Source organism: Seriola dumerili, unplaced genomic scaffold (genome assembly GCF_002260705.1).
Source record: "Seriola dumerili isolate Sdu_G_001 unplaced genomic scaffold, Sdu_1.0 BDQW01000036.1, whole genome shotgun sequence".
Classification (NCBI taxonomy): Eukaryota; Metazoa; Chordata; class Actinopteri; order Carangiformes; family Carangidae; genus Seriola; species Seriola dumerili.
The window spans coordinates 3,558,175-3,577,087 of NW_019174291.1; the positions used below are offsets into that span (position 1 = coordinate 3,558,175).

Consider the following 18,913-nt stretch of genomic DNA (forward strand, 5'->3'; position numbering starts at 1 on the left):
GATGGAACAAGATTAGAGGGGGAAAAAAATCAACAGCAATCCATAGTCATTTCACCACCATTTTATATCAACATGGAGAAGAAAGAAGATGGAGAGGCCAGGAAGAGCAGGTCCCATGTTTGTTCGCTAGGTGTCGCCAGAGCTTCTCCTCTGGGGACAAATGCGTGTTTCATTCTACTTCTCAATACCTGGTTGAGCCTGCAGAGGGCACCATCACGCACGTGTTTCAACCACTCTGGAACATTTCACACTACAGAAAAATGGGGAGGGGTGGTACACAGTGATGTTTACACTGAGAAATAAACTGCTTACTGATAGCTGTGTTTGATATTTTTTCTCATGAAAAATTTGAACATATATTCTGCACACACAGAGTTTTACTTCTCTATTTGCCCGGAAGAAGAAAAAGGCCAAATTATTGGTTTTAAGATGCACGCCCCGGCCCACGGTGCCGCTCTTCTTCGCTGCTGTTCCCCACATATTCACCTCCTGACATTATTTCTTGACTGACATATTTGGTGTTGTCTGATTCTGCTCTCTGCCGCTGCTGTTGGTGGTGACGGTGCTGCTGCTGCAGTGACCCAGTTTCTCCACAGGGATCATTACAACTTCCTGTGATCTAACTCTGCTGAGTGACCAGAGGCCACCTTGAGAGGTAATATGGAGCGTGAAATATAAAGTGACAAAGGCCTCATCGTGAAATCCCCACAAAGATTTTTTGTAATAATTGCATTACACATTTCAAAAAGATACCAGTATCACAGCAAAACTATGACTCCCTATCATTATATTATGGTAATAGCAGGGAAAAGGAAAACTACAACAACATGAGATAAGAGATAATGAACATTTCAGAGGTCGGTGGGAATAACGGACACAGTCCCTGAAGGAATATGACAGCAAAAATATTACATGATGTTCTCATCCTGAAAACACAACTTAAAAAGCGACTTGTGTCAGTCAGAGAATAACAGCGGCAGCACATTGGCACAGCATGCAAGAATGTTGTAATTGCAAGCAGGATGAATTTGCAGAAAAAAAAAAACGGAAGCGCGTTCCTTCTATCGTTTCATGAGACTGTTAGCTTTCTGGTTGGCAGCATCGATGCGGGACACGTTGAGAATCGCCTGCAGACAGAGGAGGGCCGACAAAGGACACAGGAGATGAGTTAATAAGAATCTGGAGGACAGAGCCATTGGAGCTCCCTGTCTATCTGTCAAAATCTACTTTGATTTATTGCAATGGCTAATCAATAGTCTTCCCAAAGCAGGTTGTGCAAGCCTACAGTGCAAGTATTACAATCCACAATGAACAAAAACATAAAAATAAAGCAATGGTTAGAAATGTTTGCATAGCATAGTCATGAATGGTTCAAATTAATTTAAAAACACATTATTAAAAAGAAACTATTGATGAATAAAAATCGATCTATCCACTCTGTGTTTATGCATCTTTTACCACATGCCCTGCACTAACACCGGCGTGAGCTGCTTTCCTCTCTCTCTCTCTCTCTCTCTCTCTCTCTCTATCTCTTTCTCTCTTTCTTTCTTTTCCTTGTCAGCACATCATAACAGACACAATTGCACATTTCCTCTTCTTATTGAAAAAAAGCCACCAGCAGCAGACATGGTTGAGCTCCCGTTGTGGTGTTGAAATGACAAACCACTGCAGTGCTGTAAAACATCCCAATGAAAACCTGAACCTGTTTAAAGGGGAACCAATTTAAAGGGGAATGACTGGTTGCAGATTCCTGTAAATCGTTTTTAAGTTATAATGGTATTTAATGATAATTGGTAAGGTTTGGTATTCTCAGTGACGTGCTGTCACACTTCTGTTCTTCACTTCTCTTTTGTTGTTGTTGTGTATTACAGGAACCTTATTTTAGACAACAGGAAGGAACTTGAAAGCCTGGCCAGAAGAGACAATGGGGTAAATCAAATCCAGCTCACTGGTTTTTTTAACTGCCAGTCACCTCGCTTTGTATTTGTGGGAGGCCAACGTCAGTGTTTTGCATACACAAATATATTTTTTGTTTGCGTGTTTATGCTGAGTCTTTAGCACTGTTGCGTCAAAGAAGGAAGGTTCTAGGTTCAAATTCATCTGCCTTAGCGTCTGCATGGGCCTTCACCTAGCGCTCTGGTTTCATCTGATAGGTAGGTGAACTAGAGACAGAGGCCCTGTTCAGACCTGCATTAACATGCGTCTTCAGCGATCCGATCACAAGTGGTCAGCTCTAAGTTCATCAGTTCACACCTGGCTTTAAAATGTGTCTCGAATGACCACTTGTGATGGAGTCTCACTTCCTGCTTTATATGCAAATAAACAGGTATGAGCAGTTTGATCCACTTCCTCATAGAGTAGTTGGTCCTTCACTGTGGCCCAGGATGTATTTCCCTTCACACTGCTAAAAGAACTTGGCCACATGTGGTCCAGACCACGTCTGAATGTGGTCTGAGTGATCGGGTCTCAGACGCGTCTTGGGTGCGTTCACACCTGAACTTAGAGCTGACCTGTGATTGGATCACCTGAGACGGATGTTAATACCAGGTCTGAACAGGGCCGGTGAGTTGCCTGTAGGAGCAGATGATTTTGAGTGTGAGTGGTGGTCTATCTATATATTAGCCCTGTGATAGACTGGTGACCTGTGACTCCACACAGGATAAGCAGATATAGCGGGAGCCGTTTGTTTGTTGTTTTTTAATATTCCCCATGCATGGTTATGTAAATGCTGACATTTGGCACATGCTGTATCGAGAGCAGTACCTTGCCCCGGATGCGTTCGATCTGGGCGTTGTGCATGTCGATCTCGTTGCCCATGTCCAGAGCCATGCTCCTCAGATTTCCAACAATGCTGCCGACATGAGCCAGGTTCTCCTCCATCTCGTCCTCACGGGCGTCGTTAGTCACCCTGCGACGGAGCGGAATGAAGCGGGAAAGTCATCACCACCACAGCCAACTCCTATTTTAAAGATGTGAGGTTCCATCTGAATCTACAGTCAGGTTCTTGTGTGTGTGTTTATGATAAATGTCCTGTGTTTGGCCAGCTGCCTGTGTAACTGATGACTGGTAGTATTACATGTCAGTCTGTTCTAAAGAAGAGCAAACACTCACTCACCATGCAGATGCCTCTCTTAACACCCAGCTTCCTACAAAAACACACTTCATTACTCTCTCTCTACCTCCGTATGTATCCTCCACTCATGATCATTTGCTCCCTCTCATCGACGACTCGCGACAACGGCGGCTGATTGGACACAACGCCGTCCTGACCAGAGGCTCCACCCCAAACTGCCTTGTACGCCCCGCTCTCCTCAAAGGCCTTGAGTCTGACAGAGAGAGAGAGAATGACCTTATGGATGTCATTTTATATTGAGTTCAGTGTTTAATGTGATGGACAAGAACCACCGCTGTAGCCATACTGGTCCTGCAGCCTGGGTGCATTATATGTATTGTTACTGGAATACAGGTTTCTCTAGCCAGTGTAAAGCGTCTGTTAGGTAATGCATGTATGGCCCCTGTCCAGTATGAGTATAGCAGTGGTCCATTTGTACAGTACAGAGGACAAACACGGTGTAAGGTGATATCTAAACAGCTGGAAATCCTTATGACAGCAAAGCAAGCGGGCAACAAAAGAAAGCTGCAGTAACGGATGAACAAAGTATGAAAACTGGTGTTTAAGGGAAGATCTGACAAATTGAATCAAGTGTTTCTCATTGTGCATGATCCACGTGCACAAAATCAGATCAAACAAACATCACGATGGTAATACACTCAGTTGGAAATTTGTTGCATACACCATCTTAAAACTAAACTAGCCTGATCCAACAGTCGTGCAGTAAATCCTCCATCATGAAGGTTAGAATATTCAGTCTTTGTTTTCAAACTGTATGACAGCATGTTTTGGAGGATGTAGTATGTGGTGCTGTTGAACTGTATTGCATTATACTGAGAGGAGCTTTTGTTATTTCTCCTATAGCCTCATTGATGTGCGCAAAGAACATCACTAGCCTTACCTTCCTTACCTTACCTCACACCACTAACAGATCTCAGTGTAGGCTCTGATCAAACGCGCTCTCAGCACGGGATCACTCTGCATGTTCCTCTGCTGAACCCTGAGCTTGGAAAGACTGCTTTTAGAGTTTGTGCTCTAGACTCGTGGATCAACCTGCAGCACACTTTAAATATCGACTCCCTGAAAACATCGAGACAGTCTAGAGAGACGCTCTAACATTTTTTTTTGAATTGTAATGTTTCTGAATGTAATTGTTCTGATCAGGAACTGATTTTGTATTGTCATTGTTTGCTTTGTTTCATTTCTGCTTTTGTAATCTCGGCATCATTGAAAATGAGGGTCGATGGTGATGATGATGATGATGATGATGATGAAGGTGAAGATGAAAATAACAGAAACAACTGTCCACATAATGCAGTACAATTCAACAGCAGCACTAACTGCAGCCTCCAAAATGGCCTTTAGGTCGAATCAACACTGAAACAGTTACAACACAAACTCAGCAGTAGAACGTCACAACGTCTACTGCATTAGCTTTAGCTAGATCTACGTTTCCATTCTAAGTCACTATTTCAACAGAAGACAGGCTGCTATCCTCTGGTGGTCAACATATACTTACCTAAGAATTATGTGTACCAGCCAAATAAACACACACACACACACACACACACACACACACCACCACCACCACCACCTACTTATCACAGGAGCAGAGGCCACAGCACTTGCCCAGGTCAGTCAGGTTTTTTTCGGCCTCCTTCATATCAGAGTTGATCTGATCCAAGCCCTCCTCTATACGCTCCAACTGCTCTATGGGAGGAGGAGGATGGAGGAGGAAAAAGATGCGAGGAAGATGGAGAAGTAGGCAGGAAGAGAGGTAGGACATAAGAAGGAGAGGAAGGGCAAGGCAGAAAGGCGAAATGACAGAAAAAGGAGGTGGGACAGAGGAAGAAGAAGATGTATAAGGATGATGGGAGGAAGAGGAGGAAGAAGGCAAGGAGGTAAAAGGGATGATAGGAGAACCAGCAGGGAAAAGGATAAACAAAAGAGGAGGAGAAGGAAAGACAACACAAAGAATGGAGAGAGAGAGGATGGTAGATGGGAGTGGAGGAGGAAGGCAAAACAAAATCCAAAAAAGAAAAAAAAAATCACCAACTATTTCCCAAAAGCCCTAAAGCTGAACTGAAAAACCAGCCACCAGCAACCGAACAAACTAAACTAAAAACTGACTTAGTTCACCCGCAAACCATAAATAACGTCACTTTAAACAAACTAATGCTGTGAGGAACTGGAGCAAACAGATCCAAACTGAGCTGAGCTGAGCTGAGCTGAGCCAGACTGAGAGCTAATATGTTGGCTGCTTGCAGTCTGGCCTTGATACCCAGTTCCATTATGTTTCTGGTTGAATTGGTATGAGGGGTGCAATGTTTGACAGACTGTTGAATCTGAGGAAGAACAATATATTTTCAAACATGACTTTTTATTTTTATGTGCATATATTGGCATATATATTTATGCATATGTATTTATGCTTAGAATTTCTTCTTCTTTGTTGTATTTATGTTTGATTATAATCACTGGGCAATTATTGTCACTTTCCACTCACTTTATTGAAGAAAATTAAATGAAACCTCCAACACAACAGACACAGCAGGAGAGTTTTACTCTGAGCTCCACAAATGTGCACTCACAGCTGTCATCTGCTGACCTATTTTAATCATCACCTTATTTTAATCTTCACTATAAACAACAGCTACTCAAAGCACTGTTCTTTAAAGTATTTATTATATTCTAAGCAACATAGTCTTTTATGTGCAATATTCTTTTGTGACCTTGTGTGTTGTTACTGTTTGCACTGTTTGCACTGATCAGGAGTCGTTCTCAGAATTTAATTATACATTTTTTGTACAATGACAATTAAGGCTATTTTCTTATATTATTCTATTCTATTCTATTTTATTCTATTTTACTAGTGAACTTGTAGTAAACTTACAACTTTAACTAGTAATGTAGTCACCACGACTGAGATTGGTAGTGCGTTTGATGCAGTGTTCATATGTGTGTGATCATTTTGATGCTACATAAATAGCACCGCCTGCTGCCACGCTGTGTGCGAGGTGCAGGGGTTGCTGATAACGGGCGCATGTCACATTGTCACGATATACACGAGTAGGGAATCCCTGGTTCGACGTCCTGTCGGCTGGATACTTGTTGATACTTGGTTTATTTCAGCGGTTAAGTTCTTGATCTGAAAAAAGTCTGAGAAACACTGATCTATGTACATAAACCTCCAGGATTGATCGTTGTGGAGGATAGAAAAGCCGAAAAAAAGCTGTGCAGTAAAGACGACAGAGGAAAATATTTTTTGTAAAAGATGGTTTGGCAAGTAACTGAAGTCCTCAGGTCACTGAGAGGCTTTAAAGTTGACAGTCTGAGGCCAATCTTGATGGCAAGAGTTGAAGTTTTTGTTTGAACCTGGTGTCATCAAAATGCCTTATTTTGTCAGTGTTAGTTAGTTAAATTGTTATTATTATTTTAAGCTCATTAAATGGAACTGGGCACAAGGACGGGTTTCTTAAGCCACCAGCTGGATGATGGTATGGATCCCGGACACCAGACCTACTTCCTGATCGGCCAGACACACAGACCACAGCACTGGGCCATGTCTGTCAGATTCTTCTCTGCCTCCCTCATGTCCCTGTTGATGGAGTCCATGCCCTCCTCAATACGCTCCAACTGCTCTGTTAGGAACAGGAGTTTTATGGTGGTGGGTTTTATGGTGTTGTAACAACAGTAGAGATAGAACAGTGTACAAACAGAGGGTTTCAGCTGAGCGTTCTGATTGGTCAAGAGCGTAAGGACCGACATGTACAGACCACGCTGACAACCCCCAAAAATCATAGCTCAAATCTTAGAGGGCCTTGAGTCGGCCACAAACATATCTTCATAGTTTCATACAACAGCTTCTAGGTCTTATCAGTTATCAGTTCTGTAAACCTTGACTAATTGACTCACTGGAAAGATGGTGAGAGCCCAAGTTATACCCTTTTCCCACCAAAATTATCAGGTATAAGCAGGTTTTTTAAATGCAGGAAAACCCGACTGTAGCCTACCCTTTTCCATTGCCGACAAAAGCCCAATGATAGCGGGTATTAGCGGGTTTTAGGGGTTTTATTTCATCTGGTAGTGATGAATTTGAAAATCCCCCATTCTGTGTAGTTAACTTAATGTGTAAATAGGACAGGTTTTTTTTTTGATGTAGGCCAGCAGTTCACTCGATCTGTCTTTCTGTTAGACATGTCACAAAGCTACAGGAACTGTATTGAATGCACAGAGATCAAAGTAATGCCAGTCTTCTCCTCTACCTCTCAGTTACTCAATAAACAAATATCTTTAAGTAACTGAGGCATTATTGGAACTCTCCACCTTGCTTCTTGAAAAACAAATATTACTTTATTACATAATACATGGAAGATGATTAAAAAAAAGGAGAATTTAAACACTGATAAAGTAGAACCGATTACCTCCTTGTTCATCCAGCATAACCAAAGATATGATCCCGGCCTCTTTACTCTGGAGGATGGAGCATATAAAAACACATTATGATCATCATGATGCATAATTTCCCTTCTTCCGGGGAGCCATATTGTTTTAAAGTTGCTGCAGATAGATAATATATAATTGTCATGTGGTGACTATTGTAAAACCTTGGCGGACAACACCCACACTTCCTGCTCACGTCGATGTTGCCACATGACAATACTTACAATCTCAAATCCATTTCTATGTAAATAAACTGACACCAATGGCTACCTACATAACAGACAATATAAATGCTAATGATGTGCTTTGTTGAATGTTTGTCAGTAAAATTAAAAAATGAAGTAAAAAAAAGTAAAATGAAGCCATTTTTAATATAGAGATTTACTAGTTAGCTAACATACATACAGACTGTCTGAGCAGTATGTAGCCCCTCCCTGTGTCTGACTCTGTTCTCACACACATTGTTTTCAACATGTCAGAGCCCAAAATCACTTTAAGTTCATCACGTCCCGGCATCTGTCTCGCTTAAAGTCATTATTTGGGCATTTCCTCCAGTGGAAACAACACTGGAGGAGGCTAATGTAGAGATGATGACACTAACATGATAATGAACTTCATGATTACGTTTGTTCGCCCACTGACTCTCTTACAATTTTTATATCTCTCATTTGTCGTTTCAGGCTCTGTAGGACATATACTGTATATATGCTGTATATATACGTGTGTGTGTGTGTGTGTGTGTGTGTGTGTGTGTGTGTGTACCTCCTCAACAAGCTGCATCATCCGCCTTGTGCTATCCAGAGACTGAAAGACACAAAAAGGCCAATTTCAAATACTGTATATTGAAATTCAATTCAACAGATACTGAAATGAAGAGTTCCAAACAATAGTTTAGCTCTATAGTTGCCACAAATTCAATGTCATCTCTGTGACCTTGTATAACTTAGTATGACACTTTTGCAAACCTAAAAATGGGTAACGTTGTTATTTGACCTATTCTGTGAATGTCCTTTGATTTGTCCTGGAAATAAGTATTTAATTTAGCACTAATTGTAGGTTTAAAAAAAAATACAGTGTTGAAATGCTACACTTATAATTAAGTAATTTCCATAAGATGCTATGCTAGTGCAACCTAGTATTTGAGTCAGTGTGTAGCAGGTCAGCTGAACAACTAGTCTAAATGCAAGCTCAGAATTATATATGTATGGAGAATAAAGTTTAAAATGACTAGTGAATAAGTATTTCTTTCAAATAATTTCCCCTGGGGAGAAATAACTGCTCTTTAAACTGAACACAATATCATGTTTTCCAAAATGTTTAATCATTCAGGCTCATAAAGACTCAATAATGCACAAAAGGTTCATATATTGATTTTATATCAAACTCTTGTTTATCATTTGTAGGTTTATAGTCAAAAATACACTGACTGAACTGCTGTTTTCCCTTTAAAGCCAGCACACATGATGACCTGTTTACACTGTACTGTCAGTCACACACGAAATTCTGTGTGTGTGTGTGTGTGTGTGTGTGTGTGTGTGTGTGTGTGTGTGTGTGTGTGTGTCGTGCGCACAAGTGTTGTGTAAATATCATATCAATTCCCATGGACTTCCCCACTGAGGGGATGATGAGGTCACAAATTGCTTTGACCTGTAGTAGCCTTTAAACTCCGGGGAGTGTGTGTTTGTGTGTGTGTTTAGCACCACCCCGCATGAGCTCATCCATGCCTGATGTTTCTCTTGGGAGACCGGTTGTCTCCATGGCAACCAGGTAAGCCAGGTGCCCTTAAAGGGACCCTCCCCTCAGGCACATGACACTGTGACACCTCAGTAATACTGATCCTGCCTCTCATGTTTGTGATGTTTGTGACCCTCTGCTTTGTCAGCTTGATTATTTTGAATCTTTTGTTTCGGTCAAGACATTCCCCTGACGTTTCTTTGTCCTGCACACACACAGTTTTGCTGCTTCCTGGAGAAGCGGTGGTGAAAGGATGGTGTATGTTACACTCTGTATCACCCAGGTCAAACCTGAAAACTGCCCTTACGAGGAATACATCTATTTCAGTGCTGCTGTCTGTTAGTGTTTTATTGCTAACCATACTGTACTGAAAGAGTTTACACTTTCTTCAGCAGCTCTAAAGGTTTGTTGGAAGAGGGAACATCATAGATTCTTGGCTGGACCACAACAACAGGGCCAGCCCTATAAACATGACTGACTGACCGGCTGACTGATCATATTTCCACCACTGGTCAGTCGAGTGCCTAATCACTGAGTTTCTGGTATAAACAGGTTCTATTGGTGGGTTGTTTACAGCTGCAGTGTTGCCAACTTAGCTCATTGTCTCTAGATCTAGAAACTTGTTTTGAAAGCCTTGGTATAAACCTGGTTCAGGACTGGACCGTGTTTGGATGCTGACCAGGGTCTTAGGGCTGCACCTCTTGTTTTCAGGCAGTCTACTGAGTCACTCTGGTTTACTGGCTGCTTGGGAACTGCAGGGAAGAGGAGGAGTGCTTCCAATACACTAAGCCTCGCCTCCATTACAGAAAACAAACTACTTTTATTACATGTATCATTATTACTAAAGGAGGCAGAAGAATAACTAAATATAAGACACATCGAGCAGAGAGAGCAGGAGAGAGGGAGGAAGAGAGACAAGTCATTGGTAACTGCTAAAGAAGCTAGTAGATCTGAATAGCATGAAAACAACAGAAACACAGGAAATTAGACAATACGCTTACTGTAGCACAGCAATTAAAGCCCTGTTAAGAATTAAAGGGTTTTCTACCGAAACGCTAGAGAGCTTTTCATTTGAAACAGTTACAGGGAGTCTTGAGTTTGTTCAAACATGTAATGCAGTAACTTTAACACAACAGACGAGAGAGACTGAAAACGAGGCTTTGTACTAAAATACAGCTCTGATCAACTCTACATATCAATCAGAGGGAGTGAGACATAAAGACCTGCCTCTAATAAAAGTCTGTTACGTTCTGTAGTTGAAGTAAATAAAGACTAAATTAATGTGGATCCAGATGGAGGCTGTGCTCTGTGTCAGAGACTAAATAAGAAAGATAGTCTGTCTCTTCTACCTTTCTCTCTGACTGATCATGTTACAGTAAATCCAGCTGAAATCAAAGCTCAGTCTTTGTCTTTAATTTATGTGTTTGGTGATTTTGTCAGACGATGTCACAGTTATAAAATCAGGATTTGACCATAAGGAGTCCAGATATATATTAGGTTTTGACCTAGTCTTGTTTTGTGTTATTAACTCTTATTTTTATGGCCTGGTCTTGAGGTCACTTTAACTGGAGCCTCTACAAACTACCTTTAATTACCTGAATTTAAAAACCAGAAAAAACACTGGCTTTCCTTTAAAAAAACAAGTATAAACCCTCAGACAGGCCAAAGTACTGGAGAGTATCATGTCTCCCTAACAAAGTAACAAAGAGTAAAATCTTTCATTGATAGCTTTACAGGTAGAATATTGGTGCTGAGCACTGCTAATGTCAAAAGCTCTCTGATGCTAACTGTGGCTTGATGACTAAGACTGTGGAATTAGATCTTCTGTATCAATTTAAGTAATTTATCAAGTAAGTGTTTTACTCTGTTTTATATTTTTGAAAACTGAATATCTTTGTGTTGTGGACTATTGGTCAAACTGAATGAAACTATTGAGAACAGGTCTTGTCAGCCAAGTGTTGGTGTACCTGAAGCCAGTGGATAGGCCTGATACCAGTTTGGTTTGGCATTTAGCATTACTTGACTGAGGGCAAAGACATGGCTCCATCTTGATCTGATCACTATCAGGAAACCTCATGTGGAACAATCAAATTTGCTGTACAGTCATCTGGTAAACACCAACCCTGAATCTCAGTAGTTTCTTGTTCAGTGAGGAGGTCTAAGAAATTACATCTGGTAGCAGGAAGCGAACAATTCAGAAAACTACTTTACATGATGATGACAACTGTGTTTAGGATTTGAAATGATCAGCTCTGATTTGTTAAAAGTTGATCCACGAATACTTTACTCTTATTTACTATTCTCATTCATTCTCAGGGAATATTCTCATTTATTCTCATTTAATATTCTCGTTTAATATTGTCATTTATTTCCTTTTAATACTCTCATTTAATATTCCTCAAACATAAGAAAATTCATATTGAGTATTTCCAGAACAATGTGAGGTAAAACTTGTGGCTGTGTCTGGTTACTTTGGTCAGTGATTTCTTTTACAGTCATTGCTTATCTGACACCAACATAACTTTCCTTAAAGGGTAAACCCCTCTAATAAATGATAAAGCAATTATTTACAGCTATAATAATGAAGCTATTTAGATTTTCACTTACCTCATCTGTGACCTGATTGACTCTCCTCTGCAGCTCCTCCTGCTCTGTCAGGATGGGCGGGTCTGATGCCATGTTGGTTGTGTGTGTGTTTGTGTGTATATATACTATATATATATATATATACATACATACATATATAGATATATATAGATATATCTATATCTATATATATATATATATATATATATGTATGTATATATGTATGTGTATGTGTGCTTAGTCCCAGGCGACCAGATTAGGCTGCAGCATCAGGTGGTTTTGGCAGCTGGAGAGCAGAGGGACACCATGATTATTTATAATGACTGACAACACAATAGACCAGAGACACAGTCTGTGACAGACAAACAGACAGGCGTCACTTCAACATACAAACAGTTCAATTCAAGTAGCAATACTGCTTTCTAGAGAGACCTGCTTTCTAAAAACAAACAGTAGGTGCAGTCTATTGGCCAGATGTACCAGCGTCCAGATTCCAGTTTCCATTTGAAAATCTGTAGACCAGTTTGTTCTGTGTAGACCAGTCCAGCTGATTCCAGCATCAGCTGTATAATGTAGCTCTCACTGTCTCTCATAACTCAGCTGTGTATGAACTCACACACGCTTGTTTTAATCATAGCTGCAGTGCAACAGTAAGCCCAGAGAAACCATGTCAGTAATCGGAGGCTTTCAGGTGTTGGTTCTCCGGACAACCAACCATTTACGCCAGACATGCAGGGTAGTTAGTCAGTCAGCCATTACAACTGACCTGAAACTGTCCTCTACAATCATTTCTGAACATCTCAGTCCATCCGTCTTCACTCAGTTTGAGCAGTAAGGCTCAACATGTTTCCTTTAAGGTTGATAAAACAAATATCAGCTAATCTGATTCCACTTATTTCCAATGTTCCTTCCTGAATTCAGCCTATTTTCAAGTTCCTGTCTATTTTCAAAGAACTCTTGAAGCTGGTAAAACAGCACAGGAAGTCTGCAAGATAGTTTCACCTGTTAGATAGCAAAGCTCTCTTGGTTTGGGAGAGCAACATTTTTAGTTACTCGACCAAATGTTAAATATTAGCATGTCAGTTGATTACAAGAAAAATGATGACTCTGTGAGTTCTTGGTTTTAATCACGTTGTTTCCATAGTTGGTGAGAGCAGTTTAGAACTTTTATAGTTTTTAAGTTTGATTTAAATCATCCAGATTGGGTTGTCCGTCCGTCCGTCTTCAAATTTGGCACATGGCACACATTCACTTGGACTCAAGGACAATCTGATTAGATTTTGGTGGTGAAAGGTGAAAGGTCAAAGATCAAGGTGGCCATATAAAATGCTTTTTAGACATTACTCAAGACTTCACGCAGCAGTTATGACAACATTTCACCCAAATGGTTGATATTTTCTATGACTCTGGATAAACAGGGATGTAACCTGAAACTAGTCTGAGTGGAGGAGGCAGACGACCATAGTTGACTTTGATTTGGGAATTTCAGTTGGTATCTGGTTGGTTCTGAAGAGGACTGAAGAGATACAGATACTGAGTTTATATGATGACCAATTCATTATTCTGATGATGATGTGATTTTTGTTGGTCTTGTACCAAACAAAGATGTTCCTTTATGTCTGGAGAATATGATTTGGATATTGCCCATGGCCATATTGCGATTGCGATTTCGATTAATTGTTCAGTCCTATTCTGTTGCTAAATAATAATTCTTCTGAGATGATGTAGGTCTTTTTAAATCTGTATGACTGCAACGCTGCATTAATGAATTCCAGATTTTCCACAACAAGCCTGTACAGCTAGTTTTTTAGTCTGTTTGATAAAGACTTGGTTACATCAGCATGATGGAGACACAGCTAGCTGTTGTCAAAACTGCACAACCAACACTGTATATAAGATGAATCTCTGCTCTCCTTTATAATTACACTCCCCTCTCTAATTAGATGATCTGAGGACCCCAATGTCAGTGTCCAACCAGGTGTCGGGTCCATACAATATCATAAAAACACTGCTCCTCCCGACTGTAGCTCCTCCAAACACACGGTGCTTTTCTTGTCAGGCATTTTGTTATCAGGCTGGAGCATCATAATTAGGCCTAACCACTAATTACCACCTGCTGGAATAAAGAAGAGGATTGAGGGGCGAGACAGAAAAGAAAAGAAGAAAGAGTTTTGATGTTCGTTAAAACAAACCAGAATCACACAGAACAGACGAGGACCTGCAACTAAACAATCTGTAGGTTCTTTCTGCCATAAACTGATAAAACCCATAGGTAGTTTAGTTTTATGGGGTTAATAATCCATCTGCCATAAACTGATGAATTATTAATGAATAACTCTAACCCAATGACCTGAAAGTGACCTGTGCTGGATAAAAAGTTCATCTTGCTCCCAAACATGTAAAAAAAAAAAAAATCACAACAGGAAGAGCTTTTCAGAGAGTCAACAGTCAGACGGGGCAGATAGTAAACAATGAAGCCTTCCTGCCACCTGGTGCACATTGTGACGTAAACCTATACTACCTACACTTTACCTCTGCTCTGCTCTGGGCCACACCTTACAGCTTCACCAGCTCACTGCTCATCATCTGCGGGGAGCCTTAAACACTCGGCTGTCCAACCTTCAACATGTTCCATTAGACCACTGTGCTGACATCACAAATGCTCTGTCCATTTTCCCTACAGTCTTTGAGTGTTGACTTTCAATTACAAGGTACATTTACTCTAGATTTCATACTTATCACTTATCAAATATCATTTTTTATTAACATCCAGAGGGAATTACGCTTTTCAAGTGCTCTTGTTTGTTTCAAATTTGCAGGTACTGAATTAAAAGAAGATAACAGATGATGACTGATGATACATGATGAAGAACCAGGGGGGACTGATCTTTAAAAGCCATATCAGGAGCAAGTGAAGGACAGATCTGTCCATCTGTTTAACACACTCGCTGCCGACTGAAGAGAAACTACAGAGACACACAAACACAAACAATGTGCAGCTTTCACATCATATTCTACAGGCTAATTCATTTATGATGGTTGCTCATTGGACCAATCTTGTAATCAGTTGTAGCTAATATCTGTTTACACCTGCTTATATATACTTGTCCTTATTTAATGTTAGTTTAGTTCAAAGTCTTTTCTCCTCCTGTTTAAATCTTTGAATTATTTTTATATTATTTCTGCTTCTTTTAAATGTCACGTAACTACAAGGCTTGTTCTCTTATTATCAACTTGCACCGAGTTGAAGTGAACTGAGAAGCAACGAACAGTTTCTTTCAAGATATCTGCGTTTATTTCCTTTATATGACTAAAGTCTGATCAGACGTTCGTAGATAAATCGATCATAAATCATCCCTCCTACCTTTCATCAGCTCTTCTCTTGATTCTCTGTGGGTTTTTTTGTCCAGATTTGCGGCTGTTGCCTGTTGCTTCCACCGTTATCCCTCCTCAGCATCTTTGCACCGCCCCTCTCCTCCAAACCGGCCCCGCCCCTCACCGAAAACACCACACACCACAACTACATGTCAGATTTAAAACCTAACGTCCGCTCCAAAACCACAATGTTACTTTCTTTCAGGGGCGTCGTAGTAGGGGTAAGAGTGGGACTGACATCCCAGGTGCCCAGTGGGGGCCCTCAAAAAGCCTGGGATGAAAAGTAGTTTTTTGTTTGCAATTTTTTATTTCTAAGTAATTAATGTTGCAAGTAACTTTAAATTGGCTGAATAAAACGTTTGAGTGACTGAACTTTGTATATATATAAAAAATAGTGGAGGCTCACTGTCACCCCTTACAGAAAGCGCAAAATGGTTTAGTCCACCCTTGCACAGATTCCCCAAAACGTAAACTGCAGTTGAGTGACTGCTAATGCTAGAGTGCTAATTTGCGCCAGGATAGTCAGGGGAAATCAGGGTCACAAAAAAGAAAAGAAAGAAAGAAAATAGAAAAAAAGCAACCTGAGGGAAAACAAGTCCTAACTGATTTCTTTGGTGAGCACAACGGTTTAAGAATGGTTTAAGAAACTATGGTTCCAGAATGGTTTAAGCTAATATCAGCAGTTTAGACTGAAGGCNAAAAAAAGCAACCTGAGGGAAAACAAGTCCTAACTGATTTCTTTGGTGAGCACAACGGTTTAAGAATGGTTTAAGAAACTATGGTTCCAGAATGGTTTAAGCTAATATCAGCAGTTTAGACTGAAGGCAGTCAGCGAGGAATCTAGCTTGGAGCATAACTGCATTGTATAACATGAATTAATCAATATCATGAATTAATCAGCATTATACCTGTATACAATGTCATATGACATTATATCTATCAAATAAATAAAATACCCAGCAAAGTTTAACATCACGAAACACATGGCCCTTAGTTTGAGAAACAGCCACAGAGAGTGGGTCCCTCATCATCTCCTGATGTTACTGAGGATGTGAGACAAGGTGAGCTCATATAGTGACATATCACATTATTATTACTTGTTTAAATGTGGTATGAATAGTTCATTAGTGACTATCCTAATAACCACTACTGATCCATGTGTACAATTGTTTGCCCAATTATTTGTAAAAAATGTTTTTAAAGATGCGTGAGATACATGGTTCAAGAGACTTTTGACTTTCACACAACTTTATTTAGGCCAAAAATCTTAAGTGGTCCATTTCAAAGCTTCTAATAAATTACCAGTCAACAATTAAAACCCCATAAGAACAACAACAACAACAACAACAACAACAACACTCCTACCTACAACTTAAAAAAAACAACTAAAAACTGAACTGCGGTGACCCATCATCCCCAGTGGAGCACAGGACCGGCCTGATCCCCCACACATCCCTGAAAACATCCAGGTTGCGGGTCAGTCTGTAAAAAGAGTGATCTATTCTGAGCCGAGCTGAGACCAGAGCTTTCAGACACAGCACCAGCTCCGTCCAGCCCACACCTGACAACTGGTTCTTACGGCTTTTCCAGATTGCTAGCTTAGCAGTTGCTAACAAGAAATTGATAAGAACCAGTGCCTGTCTTTCTTTAACAGTGTGCCTTGGCCCAAAAACAAAAAAGTGAAACAGAAAAAACCTCCCCTAAAGCCTCCACCCACCTGTGCAGCAGCCTAAATAAAAACGAGGACAGGAAACCACCATTCTAGTTTCTGTCTGCCTGCAAGCCCTCCCCAGTGCTGGGGTCCAGGTGAGCTCTGTATCTGTTTGTAGCTCTGTTTATGATCCTCCACTGGAGGTTAGCCTTCCGTTTTTCAACAGGAGGCTTACACAGGAGCCGCCAGCAGCCTTTAGGGGAAGAATCTGGTCAAACACCTCAGTCCATTTGGACTCCCTGAGTCCTGCTAGAGAGCCGAGGTTCAGGACCTTTACACAGCTGTGGTCAAGCTGCTTCTTCCCACAGGAGACAAATTTGATGACTGATGATGAGTGAGGGGAACCCGTACTCGTGGTCGTCACTCCACTGTTCAGCCAGCGCCCAGTCCCGAACAAAACCCCTCAGTGGAGCAGACAGAAACTGCCCCACCTCGTCTACAAACCTCTGCAGCACTCAGGACGACCTGATGTCGGTCACCTCAGTCATTGTGTCCAGCGACATCCTCATTAGATCACCCAGTTTGACGACCCCAGCCTCAACAAAATGAGTCCTCAAAGTGGCTGAAGAGAGCACGCCATTAGACAAGACGCTGTTTTTAAACAGCGGCTCCTCAAACAGCCACATTCCAGGCCAGGGGTCAGGAGGTCGGGTGATGTCAAGTCGCTGACCTGTAGAATGGCGTGAGTCCAGACGGGTCACACTGCCAGTCCAGCAAGAACAGTTGTCTATCCAGGCCAAGTCGCCCGGCCTTTCTGAGGATGAGCTGGGCGGTAGCTGACCAGCAGAGAGCACAGCCGTACAGCAACCTCTGAGCCGCCTGCAGTCTGAAGGCTGCCATCCTGGATCTGATATCTATAAGGCCCTGCCCTCCCTGTGCCACAGGGAGATAAAGTACCGCTGCCCGCAATCTCCCAATTCTGTCTTTCTGTGTCCTAGCTGCCCTCATGAACACCTGAAACCTTTAGTCCTCTTGTTCCCCAGCTAAGGCTCCCAGGAAGACCAGGAGGGCATCTTGAACTCCACCGCCCCGCCAGACAAGCTCCACTCTTCCCCCAGTTTATCCTTGCTGAGGAGGCCCTCTCATACAGAGCCAGGCCGGCCTCTAAATCAATAGAGGAAGGGAGCCCACAGAGACTGCTTTGGTACAGGGCCCAGAGTTTTGTGCTACACCCCTGCTTTCTTTTGAGATATTAGAAGGTTATTCCTGTATAAACAATCAAAGTATGATCTATAAAAACAGAATGTAATAAAAACCTAAATACCATATCTACACGTTTAATCTTCTTTACTGGAATGAGATTTTTTTTACATATAATACAAATTTATGCAGATATAATCCAAAAACTGGTTTGACCTGACACGAAAGTCACATTCATTTATACTACTGCTAATTTTCATTACTATATGCACAAACAAAGAAAAGTTTGAACATAATTAACTAACCCTAAATCAGTATTTTACCAGCTGTTCTGTCTGGTAATAATAATCATAATAATGTTAATAATAATGATAACAATAAACTTTAATTATATAGCACTTTTCTCAACAAAGTTACAAAGTGCTTTGCAGAAAGAAAAATGTTCCAAAGTTTGGTGGCTCGAACAACAAAGGCCTGGTCACCTTTAATCACCAGCTGAGACCCAGGAATAACCAGCAGGTGGTAAAACCTTAATGACGGGATGATCATGTGTCTACTGGTTTTTTTCTTTGTTTTATTTTAATCATTTTTGATGCTTGAAACGATCTGGAAAAATATCTGGAAATGATCTGGAAAATGTTGTGGTTTGTCTTGGTCCTGACCCCCAGGTTGGGGACCATGGACCGAGCCACATTAGGCTCTACAGTTAAACCAGAGCAACGCAAAAAGGCCCAGTGAGAGGAAGCCAACTCATCCTGAGGTGGTTCTCACCGCATGGCCCCGTTCAGGGATGAACCTGGCAGTAAACCAGA

At 41.1% G+C, this 18,913-nt stretch overlaps 1 protein-coding gene across 1 annotated transcript; it reads right to left on the minus strand.

The window, feature by feature from the left end:
- Positions 1-1,014: 1,014 nt before the first annotated feature.
- LOC111216939 (synaptosomal-associated protein 25-like) lies at positions 1,015-11,968 on the minus strand. The gene is made up of 7 exons (XM_022738602.1): positions 11,897-11,968; positions 8,318-8,359; positions 7,537-7,585; positions 4,711-4,822; positions 3,180-3,326; positions 2,764-2,908; positions 1,015-1,127 (listed from the first exon to the last, which is right to left on the minus strand). The coding sequence occupies exons 1-7, from the start codon at positions 11,966-11,968 to the stop codon at positions 1,062-1,064; spliced, it is 633 nt and encodes a 210-aa protein (XP_022594323.1). The 3' UTR covers positions 1,015-1,061.
- Between the last annotated feature and the right edge of the window lie 6,945 nt (positions 11,969-18,913).

Bases quoted from the DNA above. Each gene is read 5' to 3' on its own strand.
- LOC111216939 (XM_022738602.1), bottom strand. From the start codon at position 11,968: ATGGCATCAGACCCGCCCATCCTGACAGAGCAGGAGGAGCTGCAGAGG. The intron at 2,909-3,179 runs GTAGAGAGAGAG...GCTCCGTCGCAG, and splicing joins AGTGGAGGATACATACGGAG to GGTGACTAACGACGCCCGTG. The intron at 1,128-2,763 runs GTACTGCTCTCG...CTCTGTCTGCAG, and splicing joins TCGAACGCATCCGGGGCAAG to GCGATTCTCAACGTGTCCCG.